Source organism: Monodon monoceros, unplaced genomic scaffold, assembly GCF_005190385.1.
Source record: "Monodon monoceros isolate NGI ecotype Baffin Bay Population unplaced genomic scaffold, NGI_Narwhal_1 Super_Scaffold_5, whole genome shotgun sequence".
NCBI lineage: Eukaryota > Metazoa > Chordata > Mammalia > Artiodactyla > Monodontidae > Monodon > Monodon monoceros.
This window is the reverse complement of record NW_021703782.1, coordinates 31,403,347-31,424,765: the sequence shown is the minus strand read 5'-3', so window position 1 is coordinate 31,424,765 and position 21,419 is coordinate 31,403,347. Positions and strand designations below refer to the sequence as shown.

At 42.3% G+C, this 21,419-nt stretch overlaps 1 protein-coding gene across 1 annotated transcript in view; it reads right to left on the bottom strand.

Moving 5' to 3' along the window:
- Positions 1-16,647, bottom strand: part of SLC28A3 (solute carrier family 28 member 3) — a 57,340-nt gene extending 40,693 nt beyond the window's left edge. The window contains exon 1 of the mRNA XM_029204031.1: positions 16,446-16,647. Within this exon, the coding sequence (XP_029059864.1) occupies positions 16,446-16,523 (78 nt within the window). The 5' untranslated portion in view covers positions 16,524-16,647. The remainder of the gene's footprint in view (positions 1-16,445) is intronic.
- Between the last annotated feature and the right edge of the window lie 4,772 nt (positions 16,648-21,419).

Sequence of the window (21,419 nt, the reverse complement as noted above, 5' to 3'; positions counted from 1 at the left end):
TTCATGGAATATGACTTCTGTGAGCTTTCTTGAAGAAACACCTTGAGGAAGAACCAGCGAAACAAATGATAAATGGAGAAATTTTGGCAAAAGAAGTGATAGCATGTTTTGAATCTTTTTAATGAATCAAAATCCAAAACAACTCCAGGGAGTAAGTTTCCAGAACAAATTATAAACATTACAACCTCTGATAATGTAGAAAAGATTATCAGAGCACCACTTGAAGGAGAAGGAAACAAAAATTTTGATGGTAGGATAAATATGCCAGTTTCCTCAACTTTTAATTTCTGGGAGCTGGAAGAGATTATAAGTAGCAGTATTTAAGATAGAAAGGTAAACACTAAAAGATATATAGTCAGTTAAAATTAAGTGATGGAAGAGAAGGAAATAAAAGAATGGAAAGTAGAAAATATAGAAATTTTGTGATTACTCACAATCTTAAGTTGGTTATAAAAGGAGCCACTAAAACAAACAAACAAACAAACAAAATATGTCTTCAGAAGAAACCAAACAAAAATAAACCAAACCAATGAAAAGTTTTTTTTAAAAAATCACATCAAATATAATGAGAGACGCTAAGGGCAAGCAAATCTATTTGATTGAGTCAGATGGAATAACAGAACACAACCATATACTGAAAATGACTCAGAAAGGTAAAACACGCAGTGGTCATCATCTTAATCAATCAAGGCTGAAGAGAGGACAAAAAATTCCATTACCACGTCCAAAAAGAAGCCAGTGCTCGGGGTCCAATCTCACTCTCTGAAGGATGGCTATCTATGTACAAGTGGCATAGATTAACAACGGAAACTGGGAGAAAAATCTAGAGACACATTTAGAAAGAGGTTGAGAGAACTCTTTCAGTCTATGACAAATCAAGTGGGAGAGTAAGGATAAAGGAAAACCAAAATGACAACAAAAAATAGGAATCTAATTAACAGCTCTTGGACTCCAATAAAAAATATAATATTATGGCCAAGACTTCTAGTTGTCCCCAACATCTATTCTTCCCCATTTCCTTTAGAAATACAGCTCTGAATTTTAGCAGGGCCTACGGTTTCCCAGAAAAAGGCATATTTCCTAAACTCCCAGTGGTTATGATGAAGTTCTGCCACTGTGATGGAAGCTATGTGCAACTTCTGGGAACTGTCCTAAAGCAGGGCAGTTGGTGGAGCTGATGCACCCGTTTCAGAGTGTTTTAAAATACATAAAATTAAATATATAGGATTAAAAGGAAGCCAATTATACTGAAATACAATTATTAAAATATTAAAATTAATTTGTGATAGAATAACATATATGCATCTTTATTAACACTTTAAAAAACAAGGAAAAAAAACCCCAGCAAGGTCCAGTGGCAAGTTCCAATAACCACTTTAATTTCAATGCCATGGATGTAAATTATGCAATAGATACAAATTCTTTTTTCTACTTGTACTTAGTAGCTCAATGTAGTGAGGGCCCTTTAGCATCTGTCACATACATTTCAAACATGGAGTTCAATCTCCTCTTGGTCTGTGGAGTAGAATGTGCCCCTTTCTCCTCAGGCTCATGGGAAAGGTTTCCCTGCCCACTCCCCACCTGATGTATCTCTTATTTTTGAAGCCACCATAAATGGATACATCTGAGAGAATATGGACCTTTTTTTTTTCTTATTTGTCATTGGAGGTCCTGGTTTTACTTCTGGTTCTGTCCATATTATCATCCTGTAAATCTACTAGTCAGATAAGTCAAAAAATGCCCAAGAATAAAGGACTTAGCATCTGGTTCATATAGATTCTTGAAGTAAAGAGAAAATGAATGATGGTTAAGCTTCCCGCTTAATTGTCCGAGGCTGATGTCATACGATTTTTCTAAAAGAGGTTGTATTTTTCTATCAGAAATGATCAGAGTCCTGGGTTATATTTAAAAGATGAAATGCAGATTAGCTTCCAATGTAATTCTGGTGCCAGACCAGACAAGCTCAGGTAGGCTGGAGATTGGTTGCTGCATGCAATGTCCACTTGTTTGGGCCATTCCACTAATGCAGCAAGATAGAGGTGCCATGAAGGCCAACCCTCAGCCCCACTCCTGATTCTGGTATTCTGGAAGCAGGAACCTGGTAAAAACCATTAACATGACCTCATTTTTATATACTCTGATCACTGGCCAAATTTGGGACAAATTGAGTACCAAAAAGTAAAAAATGTGAATAATAACTGCAACTTATGTCAATAAATATGACGGAATGATGGATGGATAGAGGGCAGCATAGATGAAGAAATCTGTGATAAAGGATAGTAAAATGTAACTTGTAGAATGTGGGTGATGTTCACTATGAAATTCTTTCAACTTTTCTGTTTGTTTGAAAAATTTCATAAAAAGTGTTGGAAGAAACAAATAATGTTGGTAATTGATTATAAAACATTGAATAAAAGGGAACGTTAGTCTACAACGATACTCAAAAAAGAGAGAAAGACAAAAAAAGGGAAGTTCATTCTTTTCAAAACAATGTGGGGTAAGGAATACTGAAGAAATGAAAGTTACCATTTTGCAACTCCTGAACTAATAATTGATCCAGGAAAGGGTCATCAATGGATGCAAAAACCATGCGGTGAAATGTGCTGGGGAACTGGATATTCACACAGCCTGAAGAATCACTGCTCAGATCACTTACTAATTAGAAAGAGAGAAATGTAACTTTATAATGGGATGGTCGACCTGTCACCACACTAACCAACTCATCACCAACAGTGGAGTTAAATTTCTCCAAAAACACATATGTATTCGTTTTCCTTTTTTCACATGTGGTTTCCAGATCCTGGAACTAGCTAAAAGTCGTATAAATGTAGAATTGTACACTCCGAGACATCACTGCCCTTCTCCTGCTGGGTTGTCTTTCACTCTTATCTTAGTTTTTCATATTTGTACTTGATAATGTGTGATTATTTCAGCCTGGTTCCAATTTCCTGTTATTGTTTCTTTTGCTTTTCTTTGACTTAGGCTGTTGTTTGAATAGTTGAAGACCCTCCCACAAGAACTTCTACTATACATTTGAGAGGGAGAGGTCTCAAGACACGCATGGAGAAGCTAATCCTAACAGCAATAATATGACAACATCTGGACTTCTTACACAGTGCTCTGTGCTTTCCCGTGCACTGCCTTACTCAACCCTCTTTTCCCTTGATTTTCTAATAGTTGCATCTTTATCAATTTTTTAATATGTGAAGCCAAGAATTCTTCTCCCATTAAAAACCAGTTTTCTGGGCTTCCCTGGTGGCGCAGTGGTTGAGAATCCGCCTGCCAGTGCAGGGGATACCGGTTCGATCCCTGGTCCGGGAAGATCCTGCATGCCGCGGAACAGCTAAGCCCGTGTGCCACAACTACAGAGCCTGCGCTCTAGAGCCCGAGAGGCACAACCAATGAGCCCTCATGCCACAACTACTGAAGGCTGCGCATCTAAAGCCCGTGCTCTGCAACAAGAGAAGCCACCGCAATGAGAAGCCGGTGAACCACAATGAAGAGTAGCACCCGCTCACCGCAACCAAAGAAAAGCCCGCACGCAGCAACAAAGACCCAACACAGCCAGAAACAATAAATAAATAAAATTTAAAAAACCAAAAAAACCCCACCAGTTTTCTATCTGCACTTACTGGTTGCTACTGTCTGAATGTTTGTGTCGCCTCAAAATTCATTATGTTGGGGCTTCCCTGGTGGTGCAGCGGTTGAGAGTCCGCCTGCCGATGCAGGGGACACGGGTTCGTGCCCCGGTCCGGGAAGATCCCACATGCCACGGAAAGGCTGGGCCTGTGAGCCATGCCCGCTGAGCCTGCGCGTCCGGAGCCTGTGCTCCGCAACGGGAGAGGCCACAACAGTGAGAGGCCCGCGTACCACACACACACACACAAAAAATCATTATGTTGAAACTCTAACCCCCAAAAATGATGGTATTAGGAAGTAGGGCCTTTGAGAGTTGCTTAAGTCTTGAGGGTGGAACACTCATGAACGGGAATAATTAGTGCCCTTATAAAAGTTAGCCCACAGAGATACCGAGCCTCTTCTACCATGTGAGGACATGGTAATTTCAAAGGTGCTGGCTCTAAACCAGGAAGAGGGCTCACACTAGAACACTGACCATGCTAACACCTTGATCTTAGACTTCCAGTCTCCAGAAATAAATTTCTGTTGTCTTTAAGCTACTGAGTCTGTAGTATTTTGTTATAGCAGCCTGATCAGACAAGACACTGGTTCCATTTTTTGCCTCATATTCACTCTTGAACCCATGCCAAAATGGCTTTCATTCTTACCACACTATGGAAATCACCCTTGCTAAAGTAATCAATGGTTTCCATTTCCCTAAGTCCAGTTTTCATCATATATAGTGGACCATTTACTCCTTAAAATATTCTTGTCCCTGACTTCTGTGATCACATTTTGCTAGTTCTTTCCTACCATCTGTACTTCTCCTTCTCCTGTACCGTATAAGCCTTTTCACTCAACCCTTAATGTTACATATAGTTCCTTGGGACTCCATCCCAAGCATTCTCATTCATTCCTTTAATAAAACTTACTGTGCACCTACTATGGCATAGACACTGTATTAGTTACAAGGCATTGCATTACAGTCCCTGTTCTCACGGAGTTTAGAGGAAAAGCTGTCAATCATAAATTATTTAATCATTAATTATAGTCGGTATAAGGACTATTAAAAAGTTCAAGGTACTACTTCTATGGGTTAACTGGAATAAACGTGGCTGTGTCTGACATTCCAAAGATGCAACCCATTTAGTCACAGGGGAACCGGAGGTGCTCTTATAAGGAAAACATCTTCCTACAGTTGAGAAAAAAATTAATAAACAAGGATAAAATCCCTTTGAATTTCTCGTCGAAATTAAGATTCTTCTTACTCTCATTTCCTTCTCTGATTTGTTTTAGTAGGCAAATCTCCAGTCTGTCTGAAGGGATCAAAATTCAGATGGTGAGGGCTTCCCTGGTGGCGCAGTGGTTGAGAGTCCGCCTGCTGATGCAGGGGACACAGGTTCGTGCCCCGGTCCGGGAAGATCCCACATGCCGCGGAGCGGCTGGGCCCGTGAGCCATGGGTGCTAAGCCTGCGCGTCCGGAGCCTGTGCTCCGCAGCAGGAGGGGCCCCGGCAGTGAGAGACCCGCGTGCCGCAAAAAAAAGAAAAAAAAATTCAGATGGTGAGGTGACTGTAGATTGTGTTTTGTTTATAAAAATGCTTTCACCATAGGCCACAAGGCTGGTGGTGGTCTTCTTTCTGTAGGCCTCCTGTCAGCCAAAGATCAAAAGATTAAGAAATTTACGCTGTCTAATATTTATAATATACAAAAGCTATGAAGGATGTAATAACACTTGTCTGTGAAGCAATTTAGTCAGATTAGTCACTGAAAGACTTATTTCTAATATTTAAATTTATTTCTTAATTTTATTTCTAAAATTAAGAGCAGAAGACATGGCTTCAGCTTTTATTAAAGTCTCTTATTGGAGTACTACAGAATAAGAAGGAAGAAAAGGGAAATAGGGAAGGAGAGATACAGGTGGTGTCAAAAGACATCAGATATCATTAATGACACCTTCATCTTGTAACTTCATCTTGTATTATCTTGAATAGCCCCTAAGCTATTCAAAATCCTGCTTTGCGTTTGCAACCATTGGTTTATACAGTGGGTATTACAACTTGGGACCTTCCTGCAAGTTCAGTGAAATCGACTCCAAGTCTACTTTTGGTTCCTGCTTCAGCCACTCTCCAGCCCTCTTTATGTAAAGGAGTGTTTTAGGGAATCCCCTGGTGGTCCAGGACTCTGAGCTTCCACTACAGGGGGCCCAGGTTCGATCCCTGGTCCGGGAACTAAGATCCCTCAAGCCATGAGGTGTGGGAGTGGGGAAGAAAGGTATGTTTTATGCCAAAGCCTGAATCACCTGCAGGATAAAGCCTGAGTCAGTAGTGCCTATCTGATTCTTATTTTATTGTGGGGCGTTACGGTCATTTATTTCTAAGTATTATCCTTACTTAGAACTGGAGTATTTTATACAAGTCAGTTGCACATCGTTATGTCATAGGCATTTGAATTTGCTCACAGTTGGAAAAAATTTACTTTTTGGTGATTTCTAAAGTCACCTTAGCCATCAAGCACTTCTTTCCAGGGAGTACTAATTAAGTAATTAAGTGCTAGAAACACATCAAATAAACTTAACAGTGTATAAAAATTTTAAAAGAAATTCATTTGATTAAATAGAACATGAATCAAAATGAACCAGAATATCTGTAAATAACTTTCTACAGTGCTTTGAAGAGAGACAGGTGTTGAGGGCCGAGCTCTCCAGTGTGCTGGAGACCTCAGGGACATGAGGTTTTACGTTCAGTTGACATGGTAACAATTCAGATCTGCATGTTGGCATCTCTCACAGTTTTTCTATCAGTGGATTCCAGTATTTGCTATGAGAAGAGACAGACTTCACACCTGGAGTTGAAAATTTGGTTTGGCCTGCACCAAAACAGCCTCCCCACGTAAATGGTTTAAATAATAGTTGCTGATACTTGAGCACTTGCTAGGTACTAGTGCTTTACATTAATCTCCCAAAAGTCTTATGTTGCAGGGTGTTAGTACCTATTTTGGGATGAAGAAATAGGCATAGAGGTTAGGTCACTTGCCTAAATGGCGGACCTGGCAGCCTGGCTCTGAAGCCTCAACCCAAGGGGTTTTTTGCCCTCCTCGTAATGACTTAGTATGTAGCTTTCAGTCTCAGTGTCTGTGCCCTGCTGTCACCCTCACTTTCCCACCCACCCACCAACTGTCTGGCTTTTTTCAGGAGCTCACCCCTTTCCTCCCTCTCCCACTTCCTCCTTAACAAGAGGCCCCTTGCCATCTGCAGCCAAGGTCAGAACCACATACGCTATGGTCAGTACTTGGAGCACAGTACTTACTCCCACGTGTGCTTTTCTAAATTCTTCCTTTCCCACTTCTTCCTTCCCTCTTCCCTGACCTCAAGACCTCATGCTCTGCAGGGGAACAAGGAAGCGGCTGTGTGGGTCAACAGAAAGCCTCACATTTGCTGGCTCCTAGAAATATCTTCTCTTGACTTTATGCCCTGCCTTGCTGACTCCAACATAACCTGTGCCTAAACCTTTGCTCCCCAGCTGCTTCATCTGCCTGGGTCTGACCAGTCCTCAATTAAGCAATTAAGTAATTAAGCAATTACTTTGTTTCAAACCTCCCTGGCTGCACAAGTCAGACCAGTGCTCTCTAACCAACTTCCTCCTTGTAAGTGTTCCTGAACCGAAGGACTTGAGTGGATGAGAAACTCAGAATGCAGTAATGAGAATTAGAAAAATAAACATTCTTGGGGCTTCCCTGGTGGTGCAGTGGTTAAGACTCTGTGCTCCCAGTGCAGGGGGCCCGGGTTTGATCCCTGGTCCGGGAATTAGATCCTGCATGCATGCCGCAACTAAGATTTCACATGCCACTACTAAGGAGCTTGCGAGCAGCAACTAAGGAGCTGGTGCGCTGCAACTAAGGAGCCCTTGAGCCGCAAGTAAGGAGCCCGCCTGCCGCAACTAAGACCTGATGCAACCAAATAAATAAATACTTTAAAAAAATTATTTAAAAGCTAGCAAACTTATAAAGTGATGTGACTGACAGGGTAAAATGATTGGTACATTTCCAAAGCTGAGCAGGTCAGCAAAATAAGGCAACTGGGTGGTCCAGAAGGGGAGCTGTTATGCCTCTCTTGGCCCCTTTTGGACTGTGACACTTTTTCATGGTGCAGAGAGCCTTGTCTCATATTAATGGGTAAATAATGAGGCAAAATAGGGTTGTCACTCTCCCAAAGTCCAATTCCAAGATAACTGCCATTATTTGACCTGTCTTGCAGTTCCTCAGAAAATCCCACTCACAAGGCATGTCTTTATTTAATCTGAGTTAGAGTTCACCCAGTGCTATTTTCCTGGGGGCAATGGTTTAAGGTAGGCGGCTGCCTGAGGTGGTGATAACAGTTGGAGAAAACAAGATAAACAAAAATTTAAAGGAAAAGCTGGGGAATGAGATATCCATAAGGGACTTTGAAACGCTCTGATATTCCTGGGAAATTAGAAGCCCAGGGACATGCCCGGAGTCATGTTCATGCTTGAGAAAGACCTGAGAAAAATCAAAGTTCTCATCTCTGGCTGATGTTGAAACTCAACAGAAGCAGGGAGTAAAGTAAACATAGAACTGTAGCCAGCTTGCCGGAGCACTGAAGGCAATCTCCCCAGCAGGCACACAGAGCCTGGGAGATTTATTGGTTCCAGCCACTTGGGAATTTATATCAGATCCTTAAACTAACTGAGCAGAGACTTTAGTGGCCACACATGACAATAAATGCAGACTACATAAAATTATTTCAGTTAATTCACTAAAGAAACAAATAGTAACAATAATGACAACAGCAACAAACAGCAACAACAATAAAGCCTGGAGAAACGGGGATGTATCTGTTTTCCAGAATTGCCACATTATTTTTTGTTTTTTTATTAAAGTATAGTTGATTTACAATGTTTTGTTAGTTTCAGGTGTACAGCAAAGTGATTCAGTTCTATACATATATTCTTTTTCAGATTATTTTGTTATACGTAATTAAAATATATTGAATATAATTCCCCATGCTGTACAGTAGGTCCTTATCGTTTATCTATTTTATATATAGTAGTCTGTATCTGTTAATCCCAAACTCCTAATTTATCCCTCCCTCCCCGCCCTTTTCCCCTTTGGTAACCATAAGTTTTTTGTTTTTTTTTTTTAACATCTTTATTGGCGTATAATTGCTTTACAATGGTGTGTTTGTTAGTTTCTGCTTTATAACAAAGCGAATCAGCTATACATATACATATGTTCCCTATCACTTTCTTCTTGCATCTCCCTCCCTCCCACCCTCCCTATCCCACCCCTCTAGGTGGACACAAGTCACCAAGCTGATCTTCCTGTGCTATGTGGCTGCTTCCCACTAGCTATCCATCTATTTTTTTTTTTAGCTATCTATTTTACATTTGGTCGTGTATATATGTCCATGCCACTCTCTCACTTTGTCCCAGCTTACCCTTCCTCCTCCCCATGTCCTCAAGTCCATTCTCTATGTCTGCCTTTTTATTCCTGTCCTGCCCCTAGGTTCTTCATAATCTTTTTTTTTTTTTTTGGATTCCACATATATGTGTTAGCATACGGTATTTGTTTTTCTCTTTCTGACTTACTTCACTCTGTATGACAGTCTCTAGGTCCATCCACCTCACTACAAATAACTCAATTTCACTTCTTCATTAGTTTGTATTTTATGTCTGAGTCTATTTCTGTTTTGTAAATAAGTTCATTTGTATCGTTTGTTTTAGATTCCACATATAAGTGATATCATATATTTGTCTTTCTCTGTCTGATTTACTTCACTTAGGATGATAATCTCTAGGTCCATCTATGTTGCTGCAAATGGCATTATTTCCTTCTTTTTTGTGGCTGAGTAATATTCCATTGTATATATGTACCACATCATTTTTTACCATTCATCTGTTGATGGACATTTAGACTGCTTCCCTGTCTTGCTATTGTAAATAGTGCTGCTATGAACATAGAGGTACATGTATCTTTTTGAATTATACTTATGTCCAGATATACACCCAGGAGTGGGATTGCAGGGTCATATGGCAACTCTATTATCATGTATTTTCTGTGTCTTAATTTACTTGTGGGGAAAAAAAAAGCATCTAGATAGCTCTAGCCAAGCTTGTCCTGAGCTACGTGAAAACATACTCAGTTATCTGAGTGTGATTCATGCTGATCTCCCTGATTAATGTGTTGAAGAAACAGCACTCTTCCAACCTCAGAACTTATATATTCAAAGAATCTGGGTTCAAAGTCTATGCCAACATTCCAGCACTTATATGACCTCCCAAATTTTGAGCTCCATTTAACAATCTCTCCAAACCTGACTGGCTCACCAGGTGAATCATGGAGTGAGCTGGCCTTCCTCCGTGTGTGTGTAGAGTAGAGGCACAATTCCAGTCTAGGGCTGTCTCAGGACATTCATAAGTGGGTCCTACCCAACCGATGTCAGAGCAAGGATGGGCCCTGTGCCTCTAACGGCCACTCATGGCAAGATCAGTGTTTACTCATGGGCAGGAGAACACTTGTGCTGGGATTCTAAGGGACATGCTTTAAGAAAGAGGTTCGTTCAAAAACTTGCCTGGGGGCTTCCCTGGTGGCGCAGTGGTTGAGAGTCCGCCTGCCGATGCAGGGGACACGGGTTCCTGGCCTGGTCTGGGAGGATCCCACATGCCGCGGAGCGGCTGGGCCCGTGAGCCATGCCCGCTGAGCCTGCGCGTCCGGAGCCTGTGCTCCGCAACGGGAGAGGCCACAACAGAGAGAGGCCCGCGTACCGCAAAAAAAAAAAAAAAAACTTGCCTGGATTTTCACCGTTAGAAGTTCTGAGTTTTATCCCACCTCTCCTGCTGTCAATTTCATCTCTTCCTTTTCTCTGGATCCTTTCCCCTTCTTTGAGTTTGAAAAAAATCTTTCAGTTGCCCTATTCTAAAAAAACTTACCCCAAAGATAGACTCTTGGAATTTGTGGTATTTGTCAAGTGAAGAAAAGATTTTTCCTTTTAAAGTGATGGTGAAATAATTGAATGTCCATGTAGAAACACAGAAAACTTGACTCTCATCTTACACTATACATAAAAATCAGTTTCAGAGGGACTAGAGGCCTCAATGTAGAAAGCAAGAACAAGTTTATAGAAAATATGAGAGGGCATCTTCATGATCTTGCAGGGTAGAAAGTGATTTCTTAAACAGGATATATAAAACAAACACCTGATAAATGGGGCCACAATACAATTAACTTTTGTTTATCAAACTGTTAAAGAGCGAAAGCTTCAGAGTGATAGAAGACTTTCATTTTGAAAGAGAACTCTTTCGAATCAATAGGGAAAAGACAAAATCCAGTAGAGAAAATAGACAAGAGACTTGAGCAAGTATTTCATAAAGTAGGAATCTAATGGCCAATAACACAAGAAAATTAAAATCAAACCTCCCTAATATATGACTATACACCTACCAGAATCACTGAAATTAACAAACCCGATAAATGTTGTTGAGGCTATGAAGTAATAGGAACTCACACTCTGTGGATGGGAGTATAAACTGGTAAAACCACTTAGGAAACCAGTCTGGAATTATTATCAAAGTTGAAAGTGTATATGTATTCCCAATGACCTAGTAATTCCACTCCTACGTATAACCCCAAAATACAAGTGTTATTCACCAGGAGACAGGTACAAGAATATTCATAGCTGCCTTTGTTATTTTGAAGTTCCCCAAAGCTCCAAACTTAACGAGGCAAAGTCCACTGACAGTAAAATAGATAAATTGTGTAGTATTGACAGAGAATACTGTGTATCAAGGAAATTGGATGAACTCTGGTTACACACAGTACTATGGCTGAATCTTAGAAATATAAAATATCTGGCAAAAGAAGCCAGATACAAAATGATTCATCTTACCTAATTCCATATAAATGTTCTAAAAGAAGCAAATAATTTTTTTGAGGTTTTCTACTTATATAAAGTTCAAAAACAGGTAAAGGCAGTGTTTAAGGATTCATAATTAGAAGTTAAGGCATAAGGCAAAACGGCGAAGTAGTTACCACAAAGTTGGGAACCTCGTTATGCCTGAGGGAGGGGGGCAGTTGAACAGAATGTGCAGGGCAGGGGTGTCCGAGCTGAGGGATGGCAATGTCCTATTTCTTGATCTGGGTCGCACTTTATAATATGTTGTCTATTTGGTTTTATGTGTTTTTCTGCATGTCATAATTTACAATGATAAGAAAAACCCTGCCTACAATTTCCATCTTGCCTCTCCTGAGCCTGTCCCTCTTCTCTCCTCTCCTCTCTGCCAGGGGAATGTCCTTTCTGTCCTCGTTTTCTCCAGTCTCTTAACTCCCACTTATAACACAGACTGTCCCGGCCCTCAGCCCCGGTCACCAGTAATATCCTAATTAGCAAATCAGATGAACGTGTCTCTTCCATACCGTGGAGGGGTCTTTGCTGTTCACCTTGTGGTTCTCTTTCCCCTCTGCTTCCCCAGACCTTCCCTCCTCTGGTTCTGTCCTCTCTCTCCCTCTGGCTTCTCTGTTTCATCCTCTGACTTCTCTGACTTTGCTGCTCCTGAAACACTGGCACTTCCCAGGTTTCCCTCCCAGTGGTCTCGTCCACACCCTGGCCACCTCTGTGCTAACAGCCCCCAAACGTACAATGTCCCCTTCCAGGCTCCAGGTGCAGGTGTGCCTAAAGCTTCCTGCTCCATTTATATCTGTATCTGGATGTTCAGCCTCATAATTTCAACCAGCAGCCTCAAAATGAAGTCATTCTTTTCCTTGCTCCAACCCGATTCCTAGATTTCCTATATACGTAAAGGGAATCACTTCCAACTCAAGCTAGAAATGTGGACTTTAACCTGTCCTGGCACCAAGAGCTACTGTTACTATGTTCACACTGTGCTAGGCACTTGCTACGGTCTGAACGTTTGTGTCCACACACCACGCCCCCCGCCAAATTCCTGTTTTGAAAATGTCATGCCCCGCATGGTGTATTAGGAGGTGGGGCCTTTGGGAGGTGATTAGGTCATGAGGGAAGGGCCTTCATGAATGGGTTTAGTGCCTTTATATAAAAGACCCCAGAGGACTCCCCTGGTGGTCCCAGGGAAGTGGTTAGGACTCCATGGTTAGTCCCAGTGGTTAGGACTCCACGCTTTCACTGCTGAGGGCACGGGTTTAATTCCTGGTCGGGGAACTAAGATCCAAAGCTGTGCAGTGCGGCCAAACAAACAGACAAAAGCCCAGAGAGCTCCCTTGCATTTTTGGCCATGTGAGGACGGGGCCCTCACCAGACATAGAATTTGCTGATGCCATGATCTTGGACCTCCCAGCCTCCAGAACTGTGAAAAATATGTTTCTGTCTATAAGCCACCCAGTCCGAGATATTTTGTTACAGCAGCCTGAGTGAACTAAGACAGCATTTTTAAAAACATATATTACATGTATTTTTTGCATATATTACAGAGGAGGATGTGGAAATATTCACAGGCAGAGCAGCTCTGACTCCTCACCCTGACTTCTGCCCAATCCCACGCAGTGGCCTCTTAGGAGCACAAGTACTTTCCCCCTGCGTCAGTTTCCACCGCCTCTAACCTACTTCTGATCATCACACTAACCTCCTAACTGGTGTCCCAACCACACACAAATCTCTTTCCATTTTTTGTCCATCTTTAACAGGGCTAGTAGAGTCCTTTAATGATTTGATAGTGTAGATTTTTTTTTTTTGACTGCTCTGCGTGGCTTGCGGGATCTTAGTTCCCCCACCAGGGATTGAACTTGGGCCCTCAGCAGTGAAAGTGTGGAGTCCTAACCACTGGACCTCCAGGGAATTCCCGAGAGTGTAGATGTTGATTGCTTTCTTCTCAAATGCCTAGGCCACGTGATCTGACGCCAGCCTGCCCCCTTTCCCTACTCCCCAGCCCCAGGTCCGCATCTTCTCTACCCCAAGCACACAGGCTGTTTCAGGCCCCTGGGCCTGGGTACAGACAGTTCTCTTTATTTGTGATGCTCTGCTGACACCCCTCCCTGTTCAACTGGGAAATCCCTGCCCACCGTTAAGCTCTAACTGATGTTCTCCGAACATCTGTGATGCAAGATTAGCATATTATTCCTTCTTGAACTCGTCTCCCTCTCTAGCAGTGGCCACATCCAGGGGGCAGTTAACAATCTTGCTGAGTAAATACATGTCTCTGGAAATTCTCGTTGAAGGAGAAGCACTGGACGAATAACCTGGTCAACGCTTGTTGGTGCTGGTGTGTGGTACTCTGCGGGGTTTGAGAGGCACTGCTCTGCACCCTGAGGCCTGGAGATGCTCTGCTGCGGGAGAAGAGTGTGAGGGATAGAAAACAGGGCGGCTTTCAGGGGCTCTGTGTCTTGCTCACTGACCATGGGCAGCCAGCTGCTGGCAACAGGCACCCTTCTCCACTGCAGATGCCTTTCTCTTGCTGCCATATTCACTTTGACCCTTTATCCCACTCCAACCCTTCCATTCTTTTGAATCAGAAAAGGCTCCCTGCTTTATGCTTTTTTCTCACTTATGATGGCGATCAGGATATGCCACTCCAAATATGCCACTTTGGCTTAAATATGCCATATTTAAGCAGATAGAGGAAGAGCCGAGAGCTCTTTCTGTGTCTGCCTTCAGTTCAAAATAATTCTTAGAAGATATCTCTTCTCTTCCTCTATCTGCTTAAAAACAGGGCATAATTTTCCCTCGTGCGAGTGTTGCCCTCTCCCATAACAGACAAAGAACAACCATAGTCACTGGAGACAGAAATGGCGAGGAGATACCTCATGGTCAAACCTTATCTTCCAGTAGTTACCTCCATATATTTCCTCATCACTTTCCCACAATTTATTTGCCCTAAGAGCCCAACCACTCTTTCCTTTGTCTAGTCACTTCTCCACAATTTATCTCCTTTTTTTTTTTTTTTTTTTCCGGTACGCGGGCCTCTCACTGTTGTGGCCTCTCCCGTTGCGGAGCACAGGCTCCGGATGCACAGGCTCAGCAGCCATGGCTCACGGGCCCAGCCGCTCCGCGGCATGTGGGATCTTCCCAGACCGGGGCACGAACCCGTGTCCCCTGTATCGGCAGGCGGACTCTCAACCACTGCGCCACCAGGGAAGCCCTTATCTCCTTTTTAAAATAGTATATAAGCCTCTGAGTCTTATGCTTCTTTGGGATGTTCCCTTCTTTCCTGTGAAGCCTTCTTTTCTGTCACTTTTATGTGTACAAAAGATTAAAAATATTAATAAATATTTTTATTAATATGCCTTTGCTCCTGTTTATCTGCCATTTGTCAGTTTAATTCACAGACCTTAGGAACTGAACATTAGAGGGTAGAGGGTAAGATTTTTCATCCCCTATACTTATAATCTATGAGATAAGCATGACTGTGACACATGCACAGATAACTAAACCGAAGATCAAGGAAGTTACAATAACTTGTGAGTAGAAGACTCAGGACTTGAGTCAACTTGAGTCAAAGCCCTTTTACCTTCCTTGTTCCTTTCTTTGTTAGTGCCTAAACATTTGTTTTGCCTGTTTATTGAAGCTGAAGCCCAAGAGATTGCTGACACCTGCTCATGTGAGCTTCCCATGTTGAGTGTCAGGTTAGGAAAAGAAGTATACTTGGCGGCTTCCCTGGTGGCGCAGTGGTTGAGAGTCTGCCTACCAATGCAGGGGACACGGGTTTGAGCCCTGGTCTGGGAAGATCCCACGTGCCGCGGAGCAACTAGGCCCGTGAGCCACAATTACTGAGCCTGCGCGTCTGGAGCCTGTGCTCCGCAGCAAGAGAGGCCGCGATAGTGAGAGGCCCGCGCACCGCGATGAAGAGTGGCCGCCGCTTCGCACAGAAACGAAGACCCAACACAGCAAAAATAGATAAATAAATAAATTTTTAAAAATATATATTTCATTCTAATTCGAGGCAAGGAAGTAAGCTACTTCAGTGCTTTTAAAAAAAAAAAAAAAGAAGTATACTTGGGTACAGCCCCGAAAAATTCCCATCCCAGACCCAGTCAGATAAAAGCCTGGTGATTTATGGTGACAGGACTTCTGTGGTACCTAGCCCTGGGCCAAGCAGTGTTAATCACTCAGTGAGTTTTGGATGATGACATGAGATGATTTGGGTACCTGCCCCCTGCAGCAGGGCAGGTACCCAGGCCACCATCTGACAGGGGCTCTGAGACCTGGTTTAAGAGAAAGGGACCCTGAGGTGCTAACTACATCCAGGATCTGGATTCTTCCCCATTCTTCCCCTCTCACCAGTTCTTTGGGAAAATGTCTGTAGGTAAATACTATATCTGTGGACTTCCCTGGTGGCGCAGTGGTTAAGAATCCGCCTGCCAACGCAGGGGACACGGGTTCAAGCCATGGTCCGGGAAGATCCCACATGCCGCGGAGCAACTAAGCCCGTGCGCCATAACTACCGAGCCTGCGCTCTAGAGCCCGTGCCCTGCAACAAGAGAAGCCAACGTAAGGAGAAGCCCACGCACCTCAATGAAGACCCAACACAGCCAAAAATAAATAAATAAATACATAAAAAAACAAAACAAAACTATATCTGTGCCATATGAGCCCTAAACACAAGTAGGAGAGGACAATCTTGTCTTTAAGTGGCAGGGACCAAAACAGTTTCGGTTAAGAGACTTTTCAGGTTTGTCAACCTGAGAAGAACCCAAGAAGGAAAAATAATAGGCTTAAAGAGTGCCACTAAAAATCTTATTGCGTTCCAAGAAGCCCTCTGCTGTAGTTAAGAAACTTGCCAGAAAGGCAAGGAAAGAGCATTACTTCCATTTACTTGGTCTTAAACAAGAGGAAAGGTCTGCTCACCTGAAAGCCAGTGTTGCTGCAGCCCTCGGCTGTGAGTGCTGCCGTCCTCTGCAGCTCCAAAGAGTTTTTGCTGCTCATGGATTTGGCTGGGCTCCGAATTCTTTTCAGATGTTTGGGCTGGAGATCCCCTGTACCTGTGAAATAGAACACTGCCTCTGCTTAGGTCAGGGTGCCACCTGCTATTGTAGGAACCTGGACACTGCTTCAGTTTGGAAACTTTGACCAAAGTCTCCTGGTTGGGTTGAGGCAGGAGTGGCAAGGGGCGGGGTGGGCACTTCCAGATCAGGTCCACCCACCTCATTAATCCTTCTTCTTATACTCATTCCCGCGGGCCCATTTACACTCCAGGAAGAAGACTCCTGCCGCTCAAAACAGAAAAGGACATTTTCTCTACAGTGTTGAGGGAAGGAATCTATTTCCTGTGCTGGTGCTGGGCACTGGGAGTGGTTGGTGGCAGGGAACATAAGTACTGGCTGCTACCAAGTGAGCAGAATTCTGCGCTCGGTCCCTGCTTGGGACATTATATATAGTGGTCTTGGTTTCTCTTCGGAACAAGGGAAAACTGAGGTGTCCCTGAACATCACCTCAGTTAACACCTCAGATTAACAAAAACTGACGGTTTGCCCAGGGCCATTTGGCCAATAAAGTGTCAGTGAGAAGTCAAATTCAGGTCTGGTGGATTCCAAAGCCTTTTTACTGCTGTCTGCAATCAAGGTTGCTTTTAAAAAATCCAACTCCTAGAAATGCAAAGATGTGGCAGGTAAATGAAAAGTGACCAACTTAATCAAAAGATTCTTTGATTTATGAAATTATTAGCTGTAGGATTTTTTTCAAAATAGCAATTTCCCCTAGTACATTTAAAATGAACTCTCACGTATCCATTAATTATTATAATTGTGTGGCCTGTGTGGAAATGTGAAAAATGTTTATAAGTGAAAAACTAAAATTTATAAACTGAATACTGCATATAGTAGACAAAAGAATGGAAAGAAAACATCAAATATTACTAGTGGTTATTTCTGGGTTGTGGTTTTGTGGGTGGTTGCTATTTTCTCTTTCATCCTTTGCTAGATTTTCTATAAAGAGCGTGATTTACTATCATTATCATCATATTGAATATATATATATGTTAACATATATGTATTACATATAATATAATATATAATATATATGTTAAGAGCTCACTGGACCCATACTGCCTGGGTTCAAATCCTGACTCTGCCACTTACTGTAGCAAACTACAACTCAGCTCAAGAGCTAAACCCAGCCTGCTGCCTGTTTTTATGCAGCCCCAGAGCTAAGAATGGTTTCTAGCTTTTAAAATGGTTGAAAAAAATCGAAAGGATGACTATTTCATGATACAAATAAACCCTATGAAATTCAAATTTCAGTGTCCATAAATGAAATTTTATGGGAACACAAACATGCCCATTCATTTATGTATTGTCTATGGCTGCTCAAGACTCAATCTAGTTTAAGGTTAGGGAGGATCCTTATTGTCCAGAGAAAAAGAAAAACCTTCATTCTTGTACTTATGGTTGTAATTGCAGAAACGTAACTCAAATGTCTGACATTCTTGCAGATACTGTTATATGAACCTTTTAAAATGCAACAGTCCTATGTTTTCTCTGCCCCTAGGCTACAGACAGTATGTTTGAAAAGATACAAGCATGTTTGAGAGCAGGTCATGGTGCAAGCAAGATCACACTACAGCGTTGATTAAAAGACACAATGACCTGCCCATTTCATTCTCCAGCAATAACAGCTAATAGGAAAAATTGAGACCTAATTAGAGCAAATTGCACATACAACTTGGATGCTAAAATGCAAAAAAAAAGATGGTCATTTCCAGAGAAGTCTTAACTTAAAATGCTACCTATCTGAAACCTATGGTTAAGAGCTTTTAGAACTAATGAAAATTCCGACTTTCCTGGCAGCACAAGAATTAACTTGATTCATGGGACTATCACTAGAAATGATGGTACCTTGGTAGAAGCGATGGCTCATTTTGCCCTATTTGGAAATAGAAATTGTGACCAGAAAAATCACCTTTCAACTTTCCAAGACTGCATATTAAATCATTCCCTAGTCATGCAGAATCGTTATTTGTAAGGAATAACTGAGCCAAGGCCTGAGAAACTGTTTCTTAACTCCTCTGTGTCTGAGCTATTTTCATTGCAGGGTCCCTCAAACTCAGTTTTAAACTTTGCAACCATTGCGTAGCAACCGAATCACTAGACTTTTTAATCAAATGATTTCTATGTCCTATTCCATTCCCTAAGAGTTGGCTTTTAGACCAAAGACCCATGGGCTGTATATATACCAACCCATTAATGAAAAACCTCCCTACCCCCTTCAAATTTATTAAAAATGTGAAAGTAAAAAAAATTATAAATACATGATAGTAGGTCTTGCTTCATACATGTAGTTCTATAGTGAGGTCATTCTTTTCCTTTTGGTGACAGTGTTTCCAAAAAGAGTAAAATTAATTTTAAAAAATTGTCCCACGTTGAGAACAATGTATTATATGTTTCATAATTTTTCTCTGCTCCCACTGTCCTCCCTGGAAGGACATTTCACGTACTACAGAATAACATTGTTTTAATACATCTTGAAGTAGTTTAATAAACAAAAAATGTAATCCTGGGATGGCTGCAAAGCTTAATCTGATTAACCAACTTGAATTTTTCAGATCATCCAAGAAAGAAAAAAAGCAATAATGTGTATTTGAAATAGAAAATACTTTGGGATGTTTTTCCAACAAAATCACCTTTGTAGTTAGATTTTGCTTTCCAACACCTCCACTATACAGTTGGTACTAGGAAAGGCCAGGCACAGCATCTGCTGCCTGGGTAATGGCACCTGTGATTTAAGATTACTTGGCGTCTGTATCACTTTACTCAGAATCCTGGGAAAGATGATCTTGGCACGTTGGTGGACCAATGAAACACTTGAGTCTCAGGGGACACACTGACTTTTCCAAGAACATAAGTACTAAGTGGCAACGTTGTAATTTGAGCCCATGCTTCTGAAACCTGGTCCTGTCAAGAGCTAAGTTCTGAAAGGAAATAAAGCCCAAGGGAAGCACAACTGAGTTAATACCCCAAAGTATTCATTCTGTTAGTGGGGAAAGCAAACCATAACCAAGATAAATGCAAAAAGATTAATGAAAAGGGAAAACAATGAGGTTGTCAAGACAGCAGAGTTTAATCCATTTGTGTACTTTGAAATCCACAAAAAATGTGCCAATGCACGTTGAAGTGATTTTTTTTTTTTTTTTTGCGGTACGCGGGCCTCTCACTGTTGTGGCCTCTCCCGTCGTGGAGCACAGGCTCCGGACGCACAGGCTCAGCGGCCATGGCTCACGGGCCCAGCCGCTCCGCGGCATGTGGGATCTTCCAGGACCGGGGCACGAACCTGTGTCCCCTGCATCAGCAGGCGGACTCTCAACCACTGCGCCACCAGGGAAGCCCAAGGTGATTCTTAAGAAGGCCCAAGTGTTGACCTGTCATATTGATTCCCCTGGAAGTGAATGCTTAGACCTGCAAGCTATAGGAGGGCAGGGATGGTACTCATCGTAGTCTCTGTGCTTAGCATTGCTTAGAACGGATCAGGCTCAAGGCTGAATAGTTTGTCCATTGACCAAAGGGAAAAACTGGAAATCCCTACCTTCCCAGGTATCCCAGGAATATATGTGAGCTGTACAATGAACTGTGACGGAGGCCAATTCCCACTGTCCAGCCCTCCCCAAGAACCAGGGCTTGGAGGAGGGCGAAGTGAGCCTAGGGTGCACATTTTAAGGGGACACTCACTGTCAGTATCATGCGGGCACAGGGTCAGGACCTGAGAGTGAGAGCCTTCTTAAATTTTGCACCCCAGGCACCTTGCCCAGCTCATCCTACTCTCGTCCCTGCCACGAGCAAGCCATGAGTCTGCTTTGGATGAGTATAAGGTAGCAGTTAAGCACGTAGGCTCTGGACTCAGTCTAGCTGCCAACCCAGGCTCTGCCTTTTACTAAAGCTAACTAGCTGGAACCTCAGGCAAGTTACTCACAGGTATCCTCTCTAAACATCTGTTGTTACCTGCAAAACGAGGTTCATAGTTGTGCCTACATTATAACAGGCCTGCTGGGTGGGTTTGATATGGTATCGCATGATAAGTGCCTGGTGCTGTGTAGGAAGAACGCATACACTCAAGATTCCAGGGCAAACCTACCAGCAGCTGCTCCAAAAGGCAACCTAGGGGAAACATTCTTTGTCCCTTTTCACAGATGAGAAAACAAGACACAGTTTGTGAGGGAATGGTGGGTGGGATGGTCAGCTAAATAAGGCTGCTACTGGAAAAAAAGATTGCAATCTCTGGAAAGGAGATATATGAGAAAGAGAGAAATGAGAAAGAGAAAACTCAAATATGTTTTCTTCACCATTTTGCTACCATGATGGCAAGAATCATGAATGGATGCTAAAGCTAGTGGCTGGCAGAATTTGATGAGAAGGACATTTACATGTCTCTTAGTGTCTCCCCACAAATTACATATTAATCAAAGAAAAAGAATATGAGAACTTTATAATGGTGAAAACTGGAAGACACGACCTTACCCAAACGGTCAGCAAAAATGGGGAAAAGTGACATTCTGTGCCTCTTGATAAGATGCACTGAGCAGGACACAACATCATTTCTGTGGTATTACTGTCCCAAATGTATAATCTGAGTCTAATCAGAAAGACATTAGGGCCAATTGAGGGACGTTTTATAAAATAACTGGCCTGTATTCCTCAAAATTGTTATGGTCATAAAAGACAAACAAGCCAGAGGACCATTCCAGATTACAGAATACCAAAAATATTTGACAGATAAATGCAACACATCATCCTGGAGTGAGTCCTGGACCAAGGGAAAGGTTTGTTATAATTTATAGGACAATGTAGGGACAATTGACCAAATTTGAATTTTGGTCATAGTAATGTAACAATC